The sequence below is a fragment of the Sus scrofa genome, chromosome 13, assembly GCF_000003025.6.
Source record: "Sus scrofa isolate TJ Tabasco breed Duroc chromosome 13, Sscrofa11.1, whole genome shotgun sequence".
In the NCBI taxonomy this organism is placed as follows: domain Eukaryota; kingdom Metazoa; phylum Chordata; class Mammalia; order Artiodactyla; family Suidae; genus Sus; species Sus scrofa.
The window spans coordinates 16,991,352-17,014,182 of NC_010455.5; the positions used below are offsets into that span (position 1 = coordinate 16,991,352).

General features: G+C 40.3%; 1 protein-coding gene across 2 annotated transcripts in view; it reads right to left on the bottom strand.

The window, feature by feature from the left end:
• GADL1 (glutamate decarboxylase like 1) overlaps nt 1–22,831 on the bottom strand; it is a 157,153-nt gene that overhangs the window by 99,190 nt on the left and 35,132 nt on the right. For both annotated transcript variants that reach the window (XM_021071494.1, XM_005669326.3), the window contains exons 5-9: nt 21,731–21,837; nt 20,927–21,042; nt 14,974–15,053; nt 14,797–14,851; nt 9,786–9,902 (exon numbers count right to left, since the gene is read on the bottom strand). In XM_021071494.1, the coding sequence (XP_020927153.1) occupies nt 9,786–9,902; nt 14,797–14,851; nt 14,974–15,053; nt 20,927–21,042; nt 21,731–21,837 (475 nt within the window). The remainder of the gene's footprint in view (nt 1–9,785; nt 9,903–14,796; nt 14,852–14,973; nt 15,054–20,926; nt 21,043–21,730; nt 21,838–22,831) is intronic.

The window sequence follows — 22,831 nt, forward strand, 5'->3', positions numbered from 1 at the left end:
AATGTAAGCTGGTACAACCATTATGGAGAACAGTATGGCAGTACCTTAGAAAAATAAACATAGAACTACCATATGACCCCACAATCTCACTCTTGGGCATACATCCAGACAAAACTTTCCTTGAAAAAGACACATGCACCCTCATGTTCACTGCAGCACTATTCACAATAGCCAAGACATGGAAACAACCCAAATGTCCATCAACAGATGATTGGATTAGGAAGATGTGGTATATATATATACAATGGAATACTCCTCAGCCATAAAAAAGAATGAAATAATGTCATTTGCAGCAACATGGATGGAACTAGAGACTCTAATACTGAGTGAAGTCAGAAAGAGAAAGACAAATACCACATAATATCACTTATATCTGGAATCTAATATACGGCACAAATTAACCTTTCCACAGAAAAGAAAATCATGGACTTTGAGATTAACTTGTGGTTGCCAAGGGGGAGAGGGAGGGAGTGGGTTAGATTGGGAGCTTGGGGTTAATGGATGCAAACAATTGCCTTTGGAATGGATAAGCAATGAAATACTGCTGTGTAGCACTGGGAAAAAGTTCAGTTGATTCTTTAATTTTTAATTTAAAAAATAAAAATTAAAAAAAGATGTAGTACATATATACAATGGAATACTACTCAGCCATAAAAAGGACAAAATAATGCCATTTGCAGCAATATGGATGGAACTAGAGACACTCATACTGATGATGTAAGTCAGAAAGAGAAAGACACCATATGATGTCACTTATATGTGGAGTCTAAAATATGGCACAAATGATCTATCTATAAAACAGAAACAGATCACGGACATGGAGGACAGACTTGTGTTTGTGGGGTGGGGAGGAAAGAGTGGGATAGACTGGGAGTCTGGGGTTAGTAGATGAAAACTTCTACATTTGGGAGTTCCCGTCGTGGCACAGTGGTTAACGAATCCGACTAGGAACCATGAGGTTGAGGGTTCGGTCCCTGTCCTTGCTCAGTGGGTAAACGATCCGGCGTTGCTGTGAGCTGTGGTGTACGTTGCAGACGTGGCTCGGATCCTGCGTTGCTGTGGCTCTGGCGTAAGCTGGTGGCTACAGCTCCGATTGACCCCTAGCCTGGGAACCTCCACATGCCGCGAGAGCAGCCCAAGAAATGGTAAAAAAAAAAAAAAAAAAAAAAAAAACTTCTACATTTGGAGTAGATAGGCAATGGGATCCTGCTGTATAGCACAGGGAACTATATCCAATCACTTGTGATGGATCAGGATGGAGGATAATGTGGGAAAAAGAATATATATACACATATGTGTGTGTGCATAACTGGGTCACTTTGCTATACAGCAGAAATTGGAAGAATATTATAATAAAGACATTTTAAAAAATAAAAAATAACTTTAAAAAAAGAATCAACTGAACTTATTTACAAAACAGAAACACTCATAGATAACAAACAAACTCATGGTTACCAAAGGGGGAAGGGGGGAAGGGTTAAATTAGGAGTTTAGCGTTAACACATACACACTACTATACATAAAATAGACAACCATCAAGGACCTACTGTATAGCACAGGGAACCATGCTCAATATTTTGTAATAACTTGTAAGGGAAACGAATCTGAAGAAAGAATATATATAAGTGAATCATTTTGCTGTGCACTTGAAACTAACACAATATTATAAATCAACTATGATTTAAAAAAAGGTCTTTCTATGGACTTAGAGATTATCATACTAGGTGAAGTCAGACAGAGAAACACAAATGTCACATGAGGTCACCAATATGTAGAATCATTGATAATAAGGACTTGTTCACAAAACAAACAGACTCAAAGATTTCAAAACTAAACCAAACCAATGGGGAAATGCTGAGGTGGGGCATAGACTGGAAGGTTGGGATTGGTATATACACATTGCTATATACAAAAACAATCAGTAACAAGGACCTACTCTATAGCTTAGAGAAATCTACTCAGTACTCTATGACAGCCTATATGGGAAAAGATTGAAAAAAGAATGGATATATATGTATATGAATGGCTTTTTTACTTTGTTGTACACCTGAAACTAAAACAACATTGTAAGTCACCTATATACCAATAAAATTTATTTTAAAAAAAGATATTTCTAAAAATTTTATGCTCCAAATTTTGACCTTGAGCATTTTAATATTACTATACGAAGAATAATATTTTAACTCAAGAAATATTTATTATATATCCAAATGGACTGACACTAATCTTTCTGCTAGAAATACAACTAAGCAAAACACTAAAATAGTAACTCAAAAAAAAGGCAAGGAAACCCCAATATCATGTAGAAAGAAATGGCAAGACTGTGTGTAATGTGGATGCAGAGGATGAAGGACATGAGAGGTCTCCACAATCCCAGGATACCACGGAAGCTGAAGCCGTGGGTGGACTATAAAGATGCCCTTTGATTATACTTAAAAATGGCTAGACTCACTAAGAACAGGAGAGAAAGAACTCAAATAAACAAAATTATAAATGAAAAAGGAGAAATCACAACGGATACTGCAGAAATACAAAAAACCATAAGAGAATACTATGAACAACTATATGGTAACAAGTTTGACAATCTGGAAGAAATGGACAGTTTTCTAGAATCTTACAGCCTGCCAAAACTGAATCAAGAAGAAACAGACCAATTGAACAGACCGATCACTAGAAATGAAACTGAAGATGTCATAAAAGCACACCCTACAAATAAAAGTCCAGGACCAGATGGCTTCACAGGTGAATTCTATCAAACATATAAAGAGGATCTGGTGCCCATCCTCCTTAAACTCTTTCAAAAGGTTGAAGAAGAAGGAATACTCCCAAAGACATTCTATGAGGCCACCATCACCCTCATTCCAAAACCAGACAAAGATAATACCAAAAAAGAAAACTAATAGCCAGTATCTTTGATGAATATAGATGCAAAAAGTCTCAACAAAATCTTAGCCAACTGAATCCAACAACATATCAAAAAGATCACACACCATGACCAGGTAGGGTTCATCCCAGGTTCACAAGGATGGTTCAACATATGCAAATCAATCAATGTCATACACCACATTAACAAAAGAAAAATCAAAAATCATATGATCATTTAAATAGATGCAGAAAAAGCATCTGACAAAGTCCAACATCCATTCATGATCAAAACTCTCGCCAAAGTGGGTATAGAGGGAACATTCCTGAATATAATCAAAGCCATTTATGACAAACCCACAGCAAATATAATCCTCAATGGGGAAAAACTGAAAGCCTTCTCACTCAAATCTGGAACAAGACAGGGATGCCCACTCTCACCACTGCTCTTCAACATAGTTGTGAAAGTCCTAGCCACAGCAATTAGACAAACAAAAGAAATAAAAGGCATCCAAATAGGAAGAGAAGAGATAAAACTGTCACTGTACGCAGATGACATGATACTATACATAGAAAACCCGAAGGACTCAACCCAAAAACTCCTTGAACTGATTAATAAATTCAGCAAAGTAGCAGGATATAAGATTAACATTCAGAAGTCAGTCGCATTTCTGTATACCAGCAATGAAACATTAGAAAAGGAATACAAAAATACGATACCTTTTAAAATTGCACCTCACAAAATCAAATACCTCAGAATACACCTGACCAAGGAGGTAAAGGACTTACACGCCAAGAACTATAAAACTTTAATCAAAGAAATCAAAGAAGATATAAAGAAATGGAAAGATATTCCATGTTCATGGATTGGAAAAATCAACATTGTACAAATGGCCATACCACCCAAAGCAATCTACAGATTCAATGCAATCCCTATCAAATGACCCAGGACATTTTTCACAGAACTAGAACAAACAATCCAAACATTTATATGGAACCACAAAAGACCCAGAATCGCCAAAGCAATCCTGAGAAACAAAAACCAAGCAGGAGGCATAACTCTCCCAGACTTCAAGAAATATTACAAAGCCACAGTCATCAAAACAGTGTGGTACTGGTACCAAAACAGACATACAGATCAATGGAACAGAATAAAGAACCCGGAAATAAACCCTGACACCTATGGTCAATTACTCTTTGACAAGGGAGGCAAGAACATCAAATGGGAAAAAGAAAGTCTATTCAGCAAGCATTGCTGGGAAACCTGGACAACTGCATGCAAAGCAATGAAACTAGAACACACCCTCACACCATGCACAAAAATAAACTCCAAATGGCTAAAAGACTTAAATATACGACAGGACACCATCAAACTCCTAGAAGAGAACACAGGCAAAACACTCTCTGACATCATCCTCATGAATATTTTCTCAGGTCTCCCAAAGCAATAGAAATTAGAGCAAAAATAAACCCATGGGACCTCATCAAACTGAAAAGCTTTTGCACAGCAAAGGAAACCCAAAAGAAAACAAAAAGACAACTTACAGAATGGGAGAAAATAGTTTCAAATGATGCAACTCACAAGGACTTCATCTCTAGAATATATGAGCAACTTACACAACTTGACAGCAAAAAAGCCAATCAACCCAATTGAAAAATGGGCAAAAGACCTGAATAGACATTTCTCCAAGGAAGACATAACAGATGGCCAGCAAACATATGAAAAAATGCTCAACATTGCTGATTATAAGAGAAATGCAAATCAAAACTACCATGAGATACCACCTCACACCAGTCAGAATGGCCATCATTAATAAGTCCACAAAGAACAAGTGCTGGAGGGGGGTGTGGAGAAAAGGCCACCCTCCTGCACTGTTGGTGGGAATGTAAACTGGTACAGCCACTATGGAGAACAGTTTGGAGATACCTTAGAAATCTATACATAGAACTTCCATATGACCCTGCAATCCCACTCTTGGGCATATATCCGGAAAAAACTCTACTTAAAAGAGACACATGCACCCGCATGTTCACTGCAGCACTATTCACAATAGCCAGGACATGGAAACAACCCAAATGTCCATCGACAGATGATTGGATTCGGAAGAGGTGGTATATATATACACAATGGAATACTACTCAGCCATAAAAAAGGATGACATAATGCCATTTGCAACAACATGGATGGAACTTGAGAATCTCATACTGAGTGAAATGAGTCAGAAAGACAAGGACAAATAGCATATGATATCACTTATAACTGGAATCTAATATCCAGCACAAATGAACATCTCCACAGAAAAGAAAATCATGGACTTGGAGAATAGACTTGTGGCTGCCAGATGGGAGAGGGAGGGAGTGGGAGGGATCGGGAGCTTGGGCTTATCAGATACAACTTACAATAGATTAACAAGGAGATCCTGCTCAGTGGCATTGAGAACTATGTCTAGATACTCATATTGTAACAGAACAAAGGGTGGGGAAAAAAATGTATACTTGTAAGGATAACTTGATCCCCATGCTGTACAGCGGGGCGGGGGGAGGGGAATAAAATGTCTCTGTCATTCGGGGCTGGGCCCAAGGGAAGTGAGTCATCCAGGGCACTTATTCCCCGAGTTGGGCTCTTGAATGGCCCTAGGAGTGAAGGTCTCCTTAATTTTCAAGTACCACACTGAGTCTCTTATTTCTCCCATTGAGTCTTCCTCCCACACCTCCAGGCTTGCTCATATGGGACTTACTTTCCTCCCCTCTCCTTTGTGCATAATGTTTACCCCTCCAATAAGCCTGCTTTGGTTCCAGCCCCACTTCCATGGCCTAGACTCTCCAGTGACCAATGGGGTTCCCAAAGGTTTGTGAGCTGAAGGTGGTGTGCAGGTTAAAGATTACCAGGTAAAGGATGATGCTCGGGGTTGTCAGTCAAGTCCCCTGGCTGCTGCCCTCTCTCCCTCACTGGCATTCATTACGGGCCACATGTAACCAAGGCCGAGCTATGGAGGCAACTGCCCTCAGCCTCTAGGAAAACCTTATCTGAAACTGCTAAGTAAGGATCCCCCAGGACTGGGTTTTGAGACCTTGACCCTCATGAACATGAAAATGACTTAGTTATTAGGTTCTCTTACTTCTCTTACACACCCTAAACACTAAGTTGCTTACGTTCCTCAATCCTTTTATCCCCCAGCCTCATAAAGAACCTACCAGTGGAACTAGGGTAAGTTCTAATGGGCAAGACCCAGTCACATCCATTTACTCTCACCTTTTCCACCCACCCGTGGGGCCTCCTGCTCTGTCCTCTGCCTCTTCTTTCTCCTTAAAAAGGAGACAATATTCTGTCAATCTTAGTGAGCAGGACTGCAGTTTTAAAATTACATGAACTCTTTCAAGGCATCAGTTCAGTGGTTTACCAAGTGGTTACACAGGGTTAGGAACAGCTCATCCACAAATGTGCTCCTCAAAAGGGATGAAAGGAGAAAATAACAGCCCTGATGCTAGTGTCCTACCTCTTCATCCCACAGCCTTCAACAACACCAAACCAATGGATGCCATTTACTGAGCTATCAGTTAGGCACCATTTTAATACCTTTTTTTTAAGTAATTCATTAATAAATAAATTGTAGGACCGGTCTGGAAAGGGAAGTGGAGGCAGGGTGAAGCAGAGGTGGCAGCCTCTAAAGCCCATGATTTTAGACACAATGTTTGCCACCCTCCTGGAACTTAGTTGTGCTGTGAGCCACAAGGGAAGTTCAGCCCTTCACAGAACTTAGGATGGAGTGTGGGTGAAACACTGCAAAAGTATTTCTGGGAGAGAAGAGCTGGACTAGCCCTGAAATCCTGGTCTGAGGCAGAGGCGAGAATAACTCTGGCTCTTATGGCTAAAGAATGGTCCTGGGGGCAAAAAGTTCCAACAGAATCAAAGTTTTTCTCATTCAGTTTTTTTAAAATGCTTGGTAATTAACCAAACTTAAGATATTATCTAATATAAGAGTACCATGTTTTTGTGGCTTGTTAGGAATGAAAAAACAATATTAACATATCAATCTCAGATACATTAAAAATGTAAACAAAATGTATATCTTAGAAATAATTAGTATGGAATTTCTGTTGTGGCTCAGCGGTAATGAACATGACCGGTATCCATGAGGATGCAGGTTTGATCCCTGGCTTTGCTCAGTGGGTTAAGGATCAAGCATTGCCGAGAGCTGCAGTGTAGGCTGCAGATGTGGCTCAGATCCCATGTTGCTGTGGCTGTAGTGTAGGCTGGCAGCTGCAGCTATGGTTTGACCCTTGGCCTGGGAACGTCTATATGCTACCAGGTGTGGCCCTAAAAAGCAAAAAAAAAAAAAAAAAAAAAAGGCAAAAAAAGAGACAAGAAATAATAAGTGTGGTATATAGGTAGGATGATTGGGTTTTATGAAAAAGTCAGAAGAACAAGCAACTCTAATCACAGTTTTAAAAAGAAATTAGGTAAATGCCAGTTTTTAATATTTTAAAGGAGCTATAAAATATCCTTTAGAAAATTTCAAATAGGCCAAAGCAATTGGTTTAATTTTATTAATTTTTTATCTTTAATGAACTACCCTTAGTATACTAAGTTTCTTCAAAAGAAGTTAACATGGTCCTATATACAATTTTATCAACAGAATCAATGTCTGCAATATTGGGGGATAAATGGGCACTGTCTCAGTGCTGGAGCTAATTTTTTTTATTTTATTTTATTTTATTTTTTTTGCCTGTTAAAGCTATACCTGTGGCATATGGAAGTTCCCAGGCCAGGGGTCAAATGTGAGCTAGAGTTGATGAATCACGCCACAGCCATCGGAAGGCAAGATCTCAGCCGCATATGTGACCGACACCACAGCTTACAGCAATGCCATATTCTTAACCCACTGAGTGAGGCCAGGGATTGAAACCACATCTTCACAGAGACAACACTGGATCCTTAACCCACTGAGCCACAATGGGAACTCTTGGAGATAATTTTTTTAATAGGTCAGATAAACTGCTGTCAAATTTATTCTAATACTACAGACGTTCGACTAGATGTCTATTCCATGCAAAAGGAATAATTTGTGTGACTTAAATATTTCCTTATAAAAGTGTTTTCTTTAAAAATTCCACCTTTGATAAATCCAGAGAGGTTTTAACTCCTATATTATAAATCATAATTCTCTCTAAGCCCCATAAATCTTTTCATATCCTTCCCAATTTGGAAAATGCTGTAGTTACTCTGTTCTACATAAACTATATAATCCATATTTGATGTTTCTTTTATGAGAGTAGAATTATTAAGTATAACTGCTGACATATTTGATTTTGCCCCATTTCCACAGTCACAAAAGTACTTATTTCATATTATCTTTTAGGACAAAATATATTATTATGCTTCTAAGTCTATAAAAATCAGTAAGATATAAGCAGAAATGTGAACAGAAACAGATACTACAATCCCATTTAAAGAAGTCACAAATAATTCACCTGATGTATTGCCATTGGCATACTAATCAAGCCTATAACTCCAAAGAGCTTTGTATGACTACTGCTGCTTTTACCAGATATTAGCATACATTTAATGAAAGCTTGAGTTGCTGAAAAATTCTCTCCATATTATATCATAGACACTTTACCCTGAAAGCAGAAAATCATCCAAACTACAAAAATTATGTGTAGGTGTATCTCTCAAGTTCTGAGTTACCTTTCATTCAGCAAGTCAAAAATACTGTTCTTCCTTTTTCTGATAAGGAGGGTATGAACCACTCACCTAGCAGAGGAAAGTTCCCTAAAGTCTCATCAGCCTGTTTGCAGTCCCTTCTAGTGGGTAGAATCAAACTAATTAACTCCTGGTTTCACACACACATAAAGAAAACTAAAAAGCTCAATAAGAATTCATAACTGGCTGAATTTGACTTTTTAATTTTAGATAAGTAGAATTTTAAGAGTTACTTTTTTTTTTTTTTTTTTTTTTTTTTTTTTTGTCTTTTTGCCTTTTTTTTCTAGGGCTGCACCCACGGCACATGGAGGTTCCCAGGCTAGGGGTCTAATCAGACCTGTAGCCGCTGGCCTACGCCACAGAAACAGCAACACGGTATCTGAGCTGCATCTGCGATCTACACCACAGCTCACGGCAACACCAGATCCTTAACCCACTGAGCAAGGCCAGGGATCGGACCTGCAGCCTCATGGCTCCTACTTGGATTCATTAACCATTGCGCCACGACGGGAACTCCTTAAGAGTTACTTTCAATTAAGGAAAAATGTATTATGAACAACCCCAAGACCTATCTAATTAATTGGGGGGGGGGCAACCATTTATTTAAGTTAGAAAATTGTGAAGACTATATCATCCCTGCCCCCATCAAAGAGTTATCTATGACAGATCCAGATAAAACTTGAATTTTTTTGTGTTCATTTCCATTTTTGTTATTTTTGTTTTGGAGAAACCTGAAGTCACACAGCTTTCTGCATTTTCTGGCTGACTGGGATCACAGAATGTTAGAGCTAGAAGATCTTTTACTGACCATGTCAATCATTTCCCTCTTTACAAATGAAACCCAAACCCAAAGGGCTGGGGTCACACTGAAGAAAAGGCAGATCAGAATCCAAAATCAGCCATCAATTCCACAATTCAACATGGTCCCTCACACTGTGTTACCCTAGTGACAGTAGATTTAAGAGACCAAAGAAATGATTCAGAAGAAAAGAGGAAATAAAGTCTGGAAAATTTAAAAAAAAATGTGTATTAAGTTTTAGGATCTTCTTCTTTATCACCTTCCAGGAAACAACATGCTTATTTCCCCAATTATAAATATACATTTAAATCTAAGTAGTTAGGGACTTCATATTTAGTTCCTGAGAATATGAAAAACTTCCCACCAAAGATGCAAAAAGGCCAGAGAGCCAAAGAAATGCGCACACACAGGTGAACTTACGTCCACGTGGAGCCAGAGGCCATGTCTCTCGCAGATGTCTGCTATCTCATTCAGGGGATCGAAGGCCCCCAGCACCGTGGTACCAGATGTGGCACAGACAAGGAATGGAGCTGCGCCCTGCAGAAAGGACCCACACTTGAGAATTACAAGAATCGTCATCATCACCACCAAATATGCTCTGTAGTAGGCTGCTAAACACAAAGCTTATACATTTATCTGGTTTTTTTAGAGATAAACATTAATTCAGTGAGCGTGTTTAAACTTCATCCCCTGGCATCTAGTCAGTATAAACAGGTTAAGGAAACAGAAAATGCCATGCCAACAGTAGTCCTTTGTCCCAGCTCCACAGGCATCTTTATTCTTTTCACTCTCATTTTGTTTCTTCGTTTTTTCTGTTCTCTAGCCTTCCCAGATAGAAGTGTATAAGCTCAAGGGCCCCGGCAAACTGGCATCCTGTGTGATTCTTAACTCCTCCCTTGGGAGCCTCACTGGGGCCACACTCACATCAGCATTGTTACTCTTCTCCAAATAAGAAGGAACAGGACTGGGAGACAAACATTAGCTCTGGGGAGCGAACCATGCAGGCCTATCTGCTGCCACTGGGTGAAGCAGGTACAGTTACAAGGCAAGGGATGTGCTCAGGTACAGATCTGGTATCAGAAAGGATAGGGTAACCTCACTGGGAGACACTCCCCCAAAATGAGTGCTGCAATTGAGAAAGTCATTAGAAGCTGCTGGAAAAGAGAATCTGAGTCTTTCTGCCATCCTCCTGCTGGTGGCTGCATCTTACAGAAAGAGCAGGTGCCTGTGTGAAACAGGGAGGGAAGGCAGGCAGAGATGAATGGTAACTCCAGTGGAGTGAGCTGCCCCCCGACCTCCGCCCCACGGGGGATTTTATGGCAGCAGGTAGAGGAGAGTACACGAGGTCTATCCCAATATGCCGGCAGGGTGTGATGCTCTCTGTGGAAGTCCCCCCAGGGGTATTTGCAGGCAAAGGTAGGGGTCAGGGAGCAAGTAAAATCCTGATTCTAGAGCACCAGGAGTTAGTGACAAGAATGCATATTGTCCCTCAAAGACATTTTAGGATAGAGTCATGTTTCCCTCAGTTTTATCTTGAAGTGCACTTGTTCTTACAATATATTTTTATGTCCCATTTAATGTCAGGGGTGTTCAGTTCGAACAAGATTCATTCCTATTAGCTGACTTTGACAGAAAGACATTATTTCTTGATGGAAAGTGGGTCAGAACAAGGATGCTTCCCCACCTGTGGGCTGAGATGCATAGGGACCAAAGTGATGGCACGAAATGGATTCCTTTGCCATTTGGGGAGATGGCAGTGACACATGGAATCCAGTCCACCAGGCCTCCTAGAGTAGAGCCAATAGGTGACAGAGCCCCAGGAAGCACAGGCTTTGGGACACCCCTATACTCAACTACCAACGGATTATGTCTTTATCATATCCATGACCTAAATGAAATGAGACCGGATTTATATCAATCATTAAAAGCAATAGAAAAAGTAATTTACTAAAACCATTGACGGTATCTTCAATGGCTGGGCTTTCCTTATAAACTCTATAACATGCTAACAATAGTGAGAAAATATCTGTGCAAGCTCTTATAACCCAGAAATGAGTTTTCCTCACCCTTTTCACAATCAGGCTATAAATATAAGATCCAGAAATTAAACTTTTGTAATCTGGATTTAACATTCCAGTTCCCCACCCCCTCTTCTCATATCTCATGCTATAAATGAGAAAATCTAAGGGAAACAGAATTGATTGTGTGTTGCCAATCAGCTGTCTTCCCTAAGAAAATGTGTCATCTCAAATATTCATATACAAAAGTACCTCCAATTATTCAGTGTTTATACTAGTTTTATCCTCTTATAACCACTTCAGAGCTTCTGATGCTTCTGTGTAATGGCACCAAGGTAAAGGTCACTGCTCAGCAGATATTTAATGGATTGTGATTGTTCAGGGAATTGAATCCCAGCAGAAAAAAAGCTGATGTACTCTTTCTTCCATCTTTAACAGTATGAGTTAAAAGCTTGAAGCCAAAAACTAGGTCTGAAGCTACTGAGAAAAAGAAACTAGTCATCAGGTATTAGAATTTCAGAATGGACACAAGGTTTGTCCTCAGTGAATCCAAGCTTAAGTTTTTTAACTGTCTTAAAAGGCAACTGAGTAGGCATGGCAACTCTAACCCTGACGCCCTACTTTCAAATGTGCCTGAAGCAATTTTTACTTTTTAAAAACTTCTCTTTTCAAGTTCTCAACTTCAGGATATGTCACTTGCATAGTCTTTTCACCATCAAAACAAACAAAAATTTGAACAATAAAAATAATAATGACTGCAGAACTAATTTATTAGTGGAATAAAACCTATCCAATAGGCTAGAAGGAGGACGAGTTCTTATTGATTCTTTAAAATGAAAAAAAAAAGGTTTGGCTATCTTTCAGGATGTTTGGCAACTCACTCACTATTCTGAAAATTGGTAAATAAGGGAAAATAATAAAATAGTGGTTCTGTCTTGCTTGTTCAAACTGTTACCTTGGGAAACCAAATAGGGTTGAAGGAACAAAAATGTTTATGGTAGTAGATCTGCCACTAAATGAAGAAGGAATGACAGAATGAATTAGAACATTATCTAATTAAATAATGGGTCTAGATGATGCTGACAAATGGCAGCAAAATCCATGAGGTGAGAGGTTGATGAAGAGCTCTATGATAGATGGTTTGTGATGATTATCACAAAATGAGGCCCAAGACCTCTGCTGATCAAAGGACAAATGCCAGCCATGAAGCTTTCCTAGTAAAAATTCCAACCTGAATCTCACCAAGTTTCAACAGAGAGAACAGATGGAGGTAGAGAGGAAAGGAGCACTTCGAATCTCAAATTCTTGATGGAACTGACAAAATTTATAATGAGGAAAACTCTACAGGACAAAGGACTTGGTTTCTTCAACAGATCAACTGGAATGGAGAAAAAAGGAGGGGGACTATAGATTAGAAAAGATTTATGTGATATATCAACCAAGTGCAACACATGGACCTTGAATGAAGCCGACTACTAAAAAGGCAATGTGAGAAATCTGAACACAGAGTGAATATCTGATGTCATTAAGAAATTATTCTTTCTTATAATGGTGTTATTTTTTAAGAAAGAGTACCTAACCTCTCACAGATGTACTGAACTATTTATAGATCAGATGATCTGATATGTGGGATATTCTTCAAACTAATCTAGTGGTGATGGGAGGGGATGTGGCATAGATGAGATGGTATGGAGCATAAGATAATGATTACAGAAGTCACATGACAGGTGTATGGTATCTCATAATGTTAGTTTCATATATACTTGAAATTTTACATAACAAAAAATTTAAAATTCAAAAAAGAAAGGAGGGGAGGGAGGAAGGCAGGGAGGAAGGAGAAAAACCTGGGGGAGGGGGAGAGGAGGGAGAAAGGAAGGAAGGAAGTGGGGGAGGGAGGGAAGGAAGGAAAAGAAGGAACCATATAAACCATAAAAAAGTACAGTCAAGGGATTCCCATCATGGCACAGTGGAAACAAATCCGACTAGGAACCATGAGATTGTGGCCTTGTTCAGTGGGTTAAGGATCGGCACTGTCATGAGCTGTGGTGTAGGTCACAGATGGAGCTCTGATCTGGCATTGCTGTGGCTGTGGTGTAGGCTGGCAGCTGTAGCTCCGATTTGACCCCTAGCCTGGGAACTTCCACATGCCACAGGTATGGCCCTAAAAAGAAAAAAAAAATACAGTCAATATTCCCCAATGAAAAGCATTAATGACATAAAACTTTTTTTGATAGGGACTTCTATCAAGACATAAGAACAAGATGAAATTAGATTTTAAAAAGAGATAAAACTAGAAGGTGATATCCATGGTTCATAGCAGAACAAACAGGTTGTAATGTAGAATTTTACCCAAGAAAAATAAATCTGATAATCTTTATCTCCTGACAACTTCAAATCCACTTGTCAATGGAATATCAAAAAAAAATGTGTATCTAAGAACACACATCTGAAACCAACACATCTGCAATAAAGGCATAACTTTTAAGTACAGAATTTCAAACTAAATAATCTAGTATGGTCCAGAGAAGGTGAATTCTATGAAAAGTTAAAAAACATAAAGAGCAAGATAAATGTAATATTAAAGCTGAAAAAATAAAATAACTCATTTTCCTAAAGTGTGAAGTCCTCTGAGAGATGTATCTCAGCTGAAAAGCTGGGGTTCTAATTTTTCTGCAGTCATACCTGATATTCTTGCCACCTATTGGAAAGTTGTGGGTGAGTGGTCTAAGGCTCCACTGGTGTGGGGACCACGGGAGGATGGGAAGAAAGCCACACAGGACCTGCATGTAACCTAGCAGGCGTTTGATTCACAAAGCAAGGCAGCTGTATTGTAATAACAGGTGATCAGGGTCAGGCCTTGCCTTCTCCAGAGATGGATGTGTCAGCTTTCATACATTCTGGCAGCTAAGGAAGAGAGGACAGTCTACCAGAGCTGAAATACTACACCCAGATCCAACGAGGGGTTTGGTTATAGATGGGCTTTGGGTGGAAGCAACCTTGGAGGATAGTTTGATCAACCAATCAGAAATAATTCTGAATACAATTGGAGACAATTTCTTTGGCCTTCAGCATCCTCAGAACCAGGATCTATGTAGGAGTGTGGATGCTGGGACCCTTCTGGGGAGGCTGGGCATATCTTTTGAGATCAATTCTAGGCAAGAATCCTGAATACAGTGATGTCAGTGTTTTAATAAGCTCCAGCCACCTGGGAATGAACACATAGGAGAAACTCCACAGAATGTGTAGAGCTGAGCACCCAGAAATAGCACATCTGTCAATGAGCTTCCCTACTTTAATTTTAACAGGCCCTCTTCTCTCCCCCGCCCACAGAAAGGGCCTGGCTGCTGGCCCTGCACCCTCTCCCTCAGGCCCAGACACACACGTCTTCCCCTCCTTCTCCTTTCCCTTCTCACCTCTCTCCTGGCTTGCCACACTTGCTTCTCCAGTTCTTCAGGTATCATCTTACCTCTAAGAGACACAGATTTGAGATGTTCTGTTACATTCAGTAGTGAACAGACATTGGTGCTGCTTTTTAAATGGTATGAGCCTCCCCCTCCACCCACCAGGCTTCCGGATCCTGTCCCCATTACCTTCCATCTGTTTCCACAAAGCAAACATTCTCAGTACCAATCCCAAGAAATGAGGCTGCCTTCTTCATGGAGTAATGACACTAAATTAAAAGTGGCGAGGGGGAAAGAGACATGAATACATAGCATGGAAAAGTACTGCTTATTATCTAAGTGGCTGTAAGTCATATAGCTGAGCCCAATCTTTGCTACAGTACTACTTAAAAAAAGAAAGTTGTCATTTAATGGAGCTCTTTAGTATGGTGGCTGAAAACACTGATTGTGGTTAAGGTCAGAGAAACCAAGATTTAATTGCAATTTTTTCCAGTTATAGCTACAAAACCTTGAGCAAAGAATGCACACTCTCCAAGCCTCAGTTTGCTAATCTATAAAGTGGGCATGTGGATGCCCACGTGGATGCCTCCTATATCTGCTTGCCACAGACTTAAGGGGGTCAATACATGTGAAGAACTAACACAGAGCCTGGCATACAGAATTAAACTTGATCACTAGAGGTTTTTGTTTTCAATAACAATGAGAAAAATTTCTCTTAGTGCTACCAATGGAAACAGAATCTAGTCCACTGCTGACTCAAAATCCTCTAAGGAGTGAGAAAGACTGTCCCCCAAACTAATCACAAACCACAGAAGAGTCTATTTCCAAGATCAAACAGTGGGTTATAAAGGCTTATCATACACCTGGTCAATCATGGTTAATACTGAATATAAGACTGAAATTACACACATAGGAATGTGGCTAAAATTACAAATAACAAAATAATAATAATTTATAGACACTTGAGGCAGCCATGGCAAGAATAAGGGTAAGAGCTGGCTTTGAAATTAGGCCTTGTCTATTTCTTATTGGCAAAGAGTCATATATACTTCGGATTGTTGGGTCTTTTTCCCTACCACATAAAGCCTATAAAATAATTAGCATTCAAACATTGGAGATGTTGCTCTTTATACATTAGTGTGGACAGGTGGTCAATTAATTCTCTTTCATGCCAGAAAAAATGAAGGCACTAAAGGACATTATTGTACCAAAACCCTTAGTAATTTAATTTGTAGGTATGAATACATTAAAAGAGGAGTCATGCCTTCACACTTAACTTGATAGATTCCCTCAAATGTGGTAATTTTTTTCCTCTTTTGACAAGAGAGTTTTATTGGGAGCTCTTTTTTTAACTCTGTAAAAATAAATGCAGAAGTAACACCATCAGGAAAAATGAACCATCCTAAATAATTAATTTCCAAATATCAAATAGGACACATTTGAAATGCCTGTAGGAAGCATTCATTCCAGGCTGTTACAAGAATATATGCATGCTGAAGAGTAATAATGTACATGAAAATATAATTAATTCTCTACCTGCTGCATCAGCCCTCCATAGCTAAGGTGCCACAGCTAAGGCGCCACAGCTAAGGTGAATTATTTCTCACCAGAGATTGGGGCTCTGGCACCAAATAGTTACTGACTTCATAATGATAAATAGTAGCCTACCCCCACTGACATCAACCAATAAGGAAAATCACATGGCTTTTCCCTGAGAAATAGCAAAATACCCGCAACCAATGGGTCTGCTGAATAAAACATTTGTCATGAGAATAGAAATAGCTTCAGTGGAGTGGTCTCTGGGCATCTCAGGGCAAAGAAGAGTTCAATGTCAATCTCAAATGGAGAGAGGCAGATTGTAAAAGTCTGCAAAACTGAAGTCTAAGCATCTGAAAGCATCAGAGGAAGAAAGGAGCCCTGGAAAGGGAAAAAAAGAGAGGGTAATGCTTCAGACATGATGAGTTGTTTCAAGGAAAGGAAAAACCTAGAAGGCTGCAGTTCAGAAGTAACAGCTGCATTTAGAAACAAGAGGTGCCTGCTCCCATCACTGGCAGAAGATAAGTCAGCCCTTCTAAGACCCAAACTCTCCCACATAAGATGCACAAATCTCAGGGGGTATTCATTTCTATAAAGATAATACAGCCAGTACCCAGACTTGGGAGCACTGCAATTGTGAAAGACACAACTGCACTAATGTTTTACTTTCTAGTCCCAGCAAGGATCTTGTCTGTGACCTAGGGTTTGTCAATGAACCACTTAAAACTGCTTTCTCCTCTCCCTTAGAATGTGATCTAGACACTTGGCATCCTTCTAAAGCTGACTAGCTTGATAATCAAATTAACTTCGGGTAGTGGGGAGAGCAGGGTTTGTCAACGTCATGCCTTAAGAAATAAGTACAGGGACTTTTCCAAGAGCACACAGCTGGTTCAGTTCCTACAGAGGCAGAGCTGGAATCTAGATGAACTCCTGAGAAGCCCCTACTTGCTGGGAATGCCCGCAATGACACGTGAACCCATGGAGGCCTCACCTAGAGAGCAGGTGCCACAAACAGGGTGGAGTAAGTGAGGCACCTGGGATGGAAAATTTAAGAAGGAATGACCTTGAAATATGTCCTCTAGACACCTCACTTGCCTCACCCCAGCTTCAATCCTGCTGGAAAGAAACGTGGACAACTGACCACTGGCTGGCCTGGGAGTGGAAGAGTTTCTTTCCTGCCTTGCTTTTTAGTGGCAGACAAAAATCACAGTTCATGCTAATTTAAATGATTTGAATTACAAACTTAAGATTTCTACAAATTTAAGGAATACATATCTAACTGCTAATCAAGCCACAAAAGTGTTACTTTTATTACTTTGTTCCAAAAGTCCCCTTCTTTGGTTCCCATTTGGCCTGGAGAGGCTACCCTGGATAAGCTGACAGTTCAATGGGATCCCTCTCCACCAATAGCTGAATTACCATGGAAACCTGAAGTGGAGGCAAAAACACCTTCAGTGGTGGGTGCACCTGCAGCTGCATTTGATGGTGAGAGGCAGAGACAGAATGATTACCCTGGTTCACCTTGGAATGCATAAAAACTGGAAAAGTAAACTTTTAGGAAATATAGCATTCTTTAATTCTTTTTTTAACTAAGTAATGAGTGGATTTGTTGTAAATAGTGGTAAAAAAGTCACTCAAATATGAATTAAAATAATGGTGATACTATGACCTGGGTCTCTTTGGCAGAGCAGGAAAAGGAATGAGGTATAAAGAGGAGTATGGATGGACCAGGTGAAATATATAGTCCAAGCTATTGTGTGTTCAAAGTTATATTCCATTTTCTGTGGAGTTCACTTTGTTATGGACTGAGTATTTGTGTCCTCTCAAAATTTATGTATGCTTAATCCCTAGCTCCCAGTGTGATGGGATTGGGTTTACTGGGTCACAGCATGAGATTTTCATGGGATGAGTACCCTTGTAAGAGAGGAAGGCAGATCTCACTCTGTAAAGCATGGACAGAGGCAAGGCCAGGAAGCAGGCCCTCACCTGACACCAGACCTACCAGCCCCTCAATCTTGGATGCCCCAGCCTCCAGAACTGTGAGAAATATGTATGTCGTTTAGGTCATTCAGTCTCTATTTTGCTATAGTAGCCTGAGCAAACTAAGATACACATCTGCTTCTTGGTTTTCTGGCTCCATCTTCTGCTGCCATGTTAGTCAAGACATATTTTGGAGTTCCCTTCATGGCTCAGTGGTTAATGAATCCGACTGGGAACCATGAGGTTGTGGGTTCGATCCCTGGCCTTGCTCAGTGGGTAGAGGATCTGGCGTTGCCATGAGCTGTGGTGTAGGTCGCAAACGTGGCTCGGATCCCGAGTTGCTGTGGCTCTGGTGTAGGCTGGAAGCTGCAGCTCCGATTAGACCCCTGGCCGGGGAACCTCCATATGCCGCGGGAGTGGCCCAAGAAAAGGCAAAAAGACAAAAAAAAGAAAAAAAAAAAAGACATATTTTAACTCTTGTTGCATATATCTCTCCACCAGAGATTTAAAAAATACTTTGTTCTGGTCTCACAACTGCAAGAGATTTCAATTTCTTTTCATTCCCAATTCGCCAGCAACACCTGTGTTACTAATCTTTCCCAGGCATAATCTTTATTCTAAGCTTCCACAGAATTCCTCCCCCGCCCCTGCTACCAGGGCAATTATTCCAGCAAAGAACTCCAGAACATTTTAAGCCAAATGAAGAATGAAAAAGGCAAAAGTTAAAGCACTGCACTGTTGGCCGGACCCATATTATTTAATCAGCTTTCCCAAGCATGGAGATAGCAATTCAAAAGTGGAAGGAACTCTGCATTTCTGATACACTAGGGTTCCTCAAACTGAAACACTGAGGGAAACTCTACTACACAATCATCCCAAATAACCAAGTTTTTTTCCCAGATATCCACATTCCCAAACATTCTTCTGCTACAGAAAGAATGTCTCATGAGAAAGGGCCTGGGGAGCTGCGTGTAGAATCTCAGACTGGATGGCTCCTCCCAGCTGTCCCCAAATCCATGCCCACTTTGTACTTAGAACTGAACTAACCAGAGGTCAGGTAGGGGTGGTCAGGTTCTTGCACAGTTTATACTTTTGTGATAATAAAGTAACTTTTGCTCTTGAAATAAAGTAACAGATACAGGCAAGTCCAGCTGGAATTAACAGAAAATTTTCAGATTTTGCCTACCTCACATGTTTAGCAGAAGACCTAGAATTATTGCAGAAGGTGCAAGACCTAAAATCTTCCTGCAAGGGGTGTGATGGATGGGGCACCCACAAGAATGGCAAAAATAGAAGAGAAAAAAAAAAAAACACTTCCTCCAAATAAGTCTAAACTTGAGCTGTGCCATCTACCCTACTCACATTGCTGTAGCTGGGTCATTCTCCTCCTACTACAAAGGTCCAACATTTTTGTCTGTCTATTTATATGTCAGATGCTACTGTACAAGCACTAACTCATTCAAGGTTTGCAACAACCCACTCACTAATCATGACTTCTAAGCTCATGTGGCTGCTGAGTTGTTTTAATGGCCTTAGACTGTTCACTGCTTCCTGGTATCCAATCCCTTCTCCAGATGATGAATTGCCTTAAGAGGTGAAGCTTATTTTCTCATGCCTTGGATCTGGGTTCCTAGATGCAACTTACTACTTAACCAAGAAAATGATGGAAGAAAGACAATGTGCCAGTTCAAAGCCCAGGACTCAAAAAGCCCAGAGTGTTTCCATGCTGTTCCTTGTCTGCACCACCGCCACGACAACAGAGCCAGACCAGCCTGCTGAGGGATGGCGGACATGTGGAATGTCACTGGGGTCAGCCCAGCCCAGCCACTGACCAGGCAAGCCCCAGACACATAAGGGAGCCTAGGCAAGAAGAGCAGCACTGCAAGCAGTAATATCTAGCTATAGTTCCAAGCCACTGGGTTTTGGAGTAATTTGTTAAGATACTAGAGCTCACCAATACACTCAATTTTATAACTTGGAAAACTGAGGCACAGAGGAGTTGATCAACTTACCCAAGGTCACTCATATAGTAAATAGTGGGGACAGGAGTTGACTTTAGGCAGCCTAGCTCAAAGCCAATGTACTTATCTACAAATGGACCGCCTACTTGAGTGGCAAACACAATGAGACAAAGGACCATGGCAATATCCAGTTGTGTGCATGTATGTGTGATGTTCATTGTTACTGAAGCTCTCCCTTTCCTCTTGAAAAGCCCTTGTGTTCGCCATTCAAAGCAATCAGTTTCCCAAGTAAATGGGAGTAGAAGGCATATCTGAGATCAGTGGCAAACATCTAAGTTCTAATAAATAAGACTCTCAAGGAAGAGATTCATAGAAAGAGATGGCCCTTTCAAATTAAGTGTTCTCTTTTTTCCAAGAAAATGTTAGAGCCTATAAATTTTAAATAAAGGAGATGTACAAAATTGGGTGGCCAGGGCTTACAATATCCAACCCCATCAGAATTTCTCTTGAATGAAACATGACGTTGTCCTAGGCATGTGACTCACACAGGGATAGGCTAAAAGCACATCAGGGACGCTCAAAAAACAAGCCTTTCATGAGTTCATTCTCAGAAAATCTATATCATATCAAAAGTAGGGTTTTTGTGTGTGTATGTGTGTGTTTACCTCTGCAGATGTGAAAAGGATTAATCTTGGCAAACCAGACAGTCCCTTTTCCTTAATATCAGGACAGTACTTGTATCTAGCCAAATTCATGGCATACATATTGGACACGGAACCACCTGCAAAAAGCAAAAATGGAAATGGATTAGTTATAGCCTGATGTCATTGTTCCCTAGGTGCCAGCTACAGTGGGAAGCATGGATGGCTGTGTCTGCACTAGTCTCATGACAAATTACTGTAAAATCACAGGAGGTACCCCCCCCCATTCCATTACTCTTAGACACTTCCTAATCTCCAATTCCAGAAGTTCTGGTCTAGTCACTTATTCCAGAGTTTTTCTAAACTAAAAGTATCCATCTATGGATTTAGGGCCAATATCCAAGTCTCCATAGTTAATAATATTCTTTCTGTCCATATCTATTAAATAAAATGACAATATGTGCTCCTCCCTGGTTCCATAAGAGAAACAAAATATGATTCAGGAAATTTCTCAAGTAAAACTGATTGAGAAACAAGAAAACTTATGATAGCCCTTCCAAAGTCCCATCTGCAGATACATTCATTTGTGTTGGACATAAATCCAATACTGTCGACATCTCACTTGTTAGCATTTAGGTCATTTATGCAGCATTTATGCAAAATATTATCACTCTGGAGAAAGGCACAAACTAGATTCTCCCCCAAGCAGCAATATTTATATCCAACTTTTTGTAGTGTAAATCTGCAAGGAGTTGTTCCTCATATAAATCATAAATAAAATTTTAGATGCTTTAATGCAGGGAGATGGCAATAACTAATTGTACTTACCTGGGTTAAATATTCCATCCCCTTCTTTCCAGCCAATAAATTCAATCATTTTCTTCAGAACCGCTTCTTCCACTAACAGAAACACTGGGGACACCTCATACGTATAACTAGACAGATATAAAAAACACTTCACTTCTATGACTAGAGTCAAACCATCCCTTTGGAGTCCCAAGAAATGTACATAGAGCTTTATTAAACCAAGTGGCTGTCAAAGTATAGGTAGAGTCTTTGGAGATGAATCCATCAGAAATGGAGAAATACAGTCTATGACAGTGCTAATAGTGGTTAAATAAATGCCAATGGCTGGTGGTTTTAGGGATACGCAAGCTAATCTGGCAGTCTTAATTCACAAAGTAGTGCATCTGGATTCTTTGCATTCACCACAGCAGTGGCCATTTTGCTCTTTGGATGCTGGTTAAAGAAAAGCCCTTATCTCTCAGTGGTTTTGTTTGTTTGTTTGTTTTGGTCTTTTTAGGGCCGCATCTGTGGTATCTAGAAGTTCCCAGACTAAGGGTCAAATTGGAGCTGCAGCTTCTAACCTACACCACAGCCACAGCAAAGTGGGTTTCAAGTGGCTTCTATGACCTACACCAAACCTGTGTCTTCATGGATACTAGCCAGGTTCATTACTGCTGAGCTCTAACAGGAACTCCAAGAAAAGCCATTATCGTGGGAACCAGGTTTATTAGGTTACTACTACGAGGGCCCTGGCAGTCAGCTCTAGAAGCTGGGCTTCCTCCACCACACTCCCATATTTGTACAAATGGCAAGAGCACTGTGGACATCCCTTAAAGTGTGATGATTTTACTAAAAAGCACGACACAGATCCCTCTCATGAAGGTTTGTGGCTCTGGGCTAGAATGCTGTCATTACAGAACATTGCTAAGTTAGCCCCTTTAAGAATTTCCTCTGGTGGTCCACACCTGATGACTGGTCCAGCTGGTGGTCCAAATGGGCCTGGCCATGTAGCCCAAGGGTAGCTCCAGAGACATCAGTGGGGTCAGCTGAGGTGGCCTTAGAGCCTGCATGGTAGCTTAACTCTTCTCTCTGCCCACTCCCCTGCTTCTTCCCCCTCCATCACCCATGTTGATCCCAAGGGTA